General features: G+C 60.5%; 1 protein-coding gene across 2 annotated transcripts in view; it reads left to right on the top strand.

Moving 5' to 3' along the window:
* Positions 1 to 203: 203 nt before the first annotated feature.
* Positions 204 to 3,729, top strand: part of CRY2 (cryptochrome circadian regulator 2) — a 59,535-nt gene continuing 56,009 nt past the window's right edge. For both annotated transcript variants that reach the window (XM_063944321.1, XM_063944320.1), the window contains exon 1: positions 204 to 661. In XM_063944321.1, coding sequence (XP_063800391.1) covers positions 495 to 661 — 167 coding nt within the window. In that variant the 5' untranslated portion in view covers positions 204 to 494. The remainder of the gene's footprint in view (positions 662 to 3,729) is intronic.

Here is a 3,729-nt window from a genome sequence, read left to right as displayed (position 1 = left end):
GGTGCAGGGTCAGAGCCGGAACTAGCGGCAGTGCTAGGGGGAACCAGCAAAAATCTTGCCTAGGGGCAGGGCATCATATTGGTTAGGGCCGGCTCTACTGAACACTCAGCAGCGGCAGCAGCAGCGCTGTCACTGTGCCTATGTATATACCTCACTTTCACACATGGCCGGCATGTGACAGCTCCCCGCCCCGCCCCTCCCATCAGGCGATAGCCAATCACCGAGCAGGGTTGGCGGTGGGCGTCACCTGAGGTCTCTCCGTCTCGTGTTTGTGCTGCAGACACTCTCGGGAAGGATCCACTGGTACAGACACAGCGCGGACCCCGGGACCCGGTACAGACACAGCGCGGACCCCGGGACCCGGTACAGACACAGCGCGGACTCTGGTACATACACCGCCCGGTACACAGCAGCACGGACTCTGGTACATACACCGCCCGGTACACAGCAGCACGGAGCCCGGTATACACCCCTCCTGCCCGCAGCAGCCCCGTATGGCTGCCCCCGCGGTGAGCTCCGTTCACTGGTTCCGGAAGGGGCTGCGGCTGCACGATAACCCGTCTCTACAGGCCGCCGTGTGGGGGTCGCGCTGTGTGCGCTGCGTCTACATCCTGGACCCCTGGTTCGCCGCCTCCTCATCCGGAGGAGTCAATCGGTGGAGGTGAGAGACCGGGACCACAGCCCGTGTACAGGCTGAGAGGGGAGATGTGTGTGTCAGGGGAGAGTGCCCTCACCTGTGTGTAAATGTGTGTGTGTCAGGGGAGAGTGCCCTCACCTGTGTGTAAATGTGTGTGTGTCAGGGGAGAGTGCCCTCACCTGTGTGTAAATGTGTGTGTGTCAGGGGAGAGTGCCCTCACCTGTGTGTAAGTGTGTGTGTCAGGGGAGAGTGCCCTCACCTGTGTGTAAATGTGTGTGTGTCAGGGGAGAGTGCCCTCACCTGTGTGTAAATGTGTGTGTGTCAGGGGAGAGTGCCCTCACCTGTGTGTAAATGTGTGTGTGTCAGGGGAGAGTGCCCTCACCTGTGTGTAAGTGTGTGTGTCAGGGGAGAGTGCCCTCGCTTGTGTGTGTCATGGGAGAGTGCCCTCGCTTGTGTGTGTCATGGGAGAGTGCCCTCGCTTGTGTGTGTCATGGGAGAGTGCCCTCGCTTGTGTGTGTGTCAGGGGAGAGTGCCCTCGCTTGTGTGTGTGTCAGGGGAGAGTGCCCTCGCTTGTGTGTGTGTGTGTGTGTCAGGGGAGAGTGCCCCCGCTTGTGTGTGTGTGTCAGGGGAGAGTGCCCTCGCTTGTGTGTGTGTGTCAGGGGAGAGTGCCCTCGCTTGTGTGTGTGTGTCAGGGGAGAGTGCCCTCGCTTGTGTGTGTGTGTCAGGGGAGAGTGCCCTCGCTTGTGTGTGTGTGTCAGGGGAGAGTGCCCTCGCTTGTGTGTGTGTGTCAGGGGAGAGTGCCCTCGCTTGTGTGTGTGTGTCAGGGGAGAGTGCCCTCGCTTGTGTGTGTGTGTCAGGGGAGAGTGCCCTCGCTTGTGTGTGTCAGGGGAGAGTGCCCTCGCTTGTGTGTGTCAGGGGAGAGTGCCCTCGCTTGTGTGTGTCAGGGGAGAGTGCCCTCGCTTGTGTGTGTCAGGGGAGAGTGCCCTCGCTTGTGTGTGTCAGGGGAGAGTGCCCTCGCTTGTGTGTGTCAGGGGAGAGTGCCCTCGCTTGTGTGTGTCAGGGGAGAGTGCCCTCGCTTGTGTGTGTGTCAGGGGAGAGTGCCCTCGCTTGTGTGTGTGTGTGTCAGGGGAGAGTGCCCTCGCTTGTGTGTGTGTGTGTGTGTGTGTGTGTGTCAGGGGAGAGTGCCCTCGCTTGTGTGTGTGTGTGTGTCAGGGGAGAGTGCCCTCGCTTGTGTGTGTGTCAGGGGAGAGTGCCCTCGCTTGTGTGTGTGTCAGGGGAGAGTGCCCTCGCTTGTGTGTGTGTCAGGGGAGAGTGCCCTCGCTTGTGTGTGTGTGTCAGGGGAGAGTGCCCTCGCTTGTGTGTGTGTGTCAGGGGAGAGTGCCCTCGCTTGTGTGTGTGTGTGTGTCAGGGGAGAGTGCCCTCGCGTGTGTGTGTGTGTGTGTGTGTGTGTCAGGGGAGAGTGCCCTAGCTTGTGTGTGTGTCAGGGGAGAGTGCCCTCGCTTGTGTGTGTGTGTGTGTGTGTGTCAGGGGAGAGTGCCCTCGCTTGTGTGTGTGTGTCAGGGGAGAGTGCCCTCGCTTGTGTGTGTGTGTGTGTGTGTGTCAGGGGAGAGTGCCCTCGCTTGTGTGTGTGTGTGTCAGGGGAGAGTGCCCTCGCTTGTGTGTGTGTGTGTGTGTGTGTCAGGGGAGAGTGCCCTTGCTTGTGTGTGTGTGTGTGTCAGGGGAGAGTGCCCTCGCGTGTGTGTGTGTCAGGGGAGAGTGCCCTCGCTTGTGTGTGTGTCAGGGGAGAGTGCCCTCGCTTGTGTGTGTGTCAGGGGAGAGTGCCCTCGCTTGTGTGTGTGTCAGGGGAGAGTGCCCTCGCTTGTGTGTGTGTGTGTGTGTGTGTGTGTGTCAGGGGAGAGTGCCCTCGCTTGTGTGTGTGTCAGGGGAGAGTGCCCTCGCTTGTGTGTGTGTGTGTGTGTGTGTCAGGGGAGAGTGCCCTCGCTTGTGTGTGTCAGGGGAGAGTGCCCTCGCTTGTGTGTGTCAGGGGAGAGTGCCCTCGCTTGTGTGTGTGTGTGTGTGTCAGGGGAGAGTGCCCTCGCGTGTGTGTGTGTCAGGGGAGAGTGCCCTCGCTTGTGTGTGTGTCAGGGGAGAGTGCCCTCGCTTGTGTGTGTGTGTGTGTGTGTGTCAGGGGAGAGTGCCCTCGCTTGTGTGTGTCAGGGGAGAGTGCCCTCGCTTGTGTGTGTCAGGGGAGAGTGCCCTCGCTTGTGTGTGTCAGGGGAGAATGCCCTCGCTTGTGTGTGTGTCTGGGGAGAGTGCCCTCGCTTGTGTGTGTGTGTGTGTGTCAGGGGAGAGTGCCCTCGCGTGTGTGTGTGTCAGGGGAGAGTGCCCTCGCTTGTGTGTGTGTCAGGGGAGAGTGCCCTCGCTTGTGTGTGTGTGTGTGTCAGGGGAGAGTGCCCTCGCTTGTGTGTGTCATGGGAGAGTGCCCTCGCTTGTGTGTGTGTGTCAGGGGAGAGTGCCCTCGCTTGTGTGTGTGTCAGGGGAGAGTGCCCTCGCTTGTGTGTGTGTGTGTCAGGGGAGAGTGCCCTCGCTTGTGTGTGTGTGTGTCAGGGGAGAGTGCCCTCGCTTGTGTGTGTGTGTGTGTCAGGGGAGAGTGCCCTCGCTTGTGTGTGTGTGTGTCAGGGGAGAGTGCCCTCGCTTGTGTGTGTGTGTCAGGGGAGAGTGCCCTCGCTTGTGTGTGTGTCAGGGGAGAGTGCCCTCGCTTGTGTGTGTGTGTCAGGGGAGAGTGCCCTCGCTTGTGTGTGTGTGTCAGGGGAGAGTGCCCTCGCTTGTGTGTGTGTGTCAGGGGAGAGTGCCCTCGCTTGTGTGTGTGTGTCAGGGGAGAGTGCCCTCGCTTGTGTGTGTCAGGGGAGAGTGCCCTCGCTTGTGTGTGTGTGTCAGGGGAGAGTGCCCTCGCTTGTGTGTGTCAGGGGAGAGTGCCCTCGCTTGTGTGTGTCAGGGGAGAGTGCCCTCGCTTGTGTGTGTCAGGGGAGAGTGCCCTCGCTTGTGTGTGTGTGTGTGTGTGTGTGTGTGTCAGGGGAGAGTGCCCTCGCTTGTGTGTGTCAGGGGAGAGTGCC

The sequence above is a fragment of the Pseudophryne corroboree genome, chromosome 11 (assembly GCF_028390025.1).
Source record: "Pseudophryne corroboree isolate aPseCor3 chromosome 11, aPseCor3.hap2, whole genome shotgun sequence".
Lineage (NCBI taxonomy): Eukaryota > Metazoa > Chordata > Amphibia > Anura > Myobatrachidae > Pseudophryne > Pseudophryne corroboree.
This window is presented reverse-complemented; position numbering and strand designations above follow the sequence as displayed.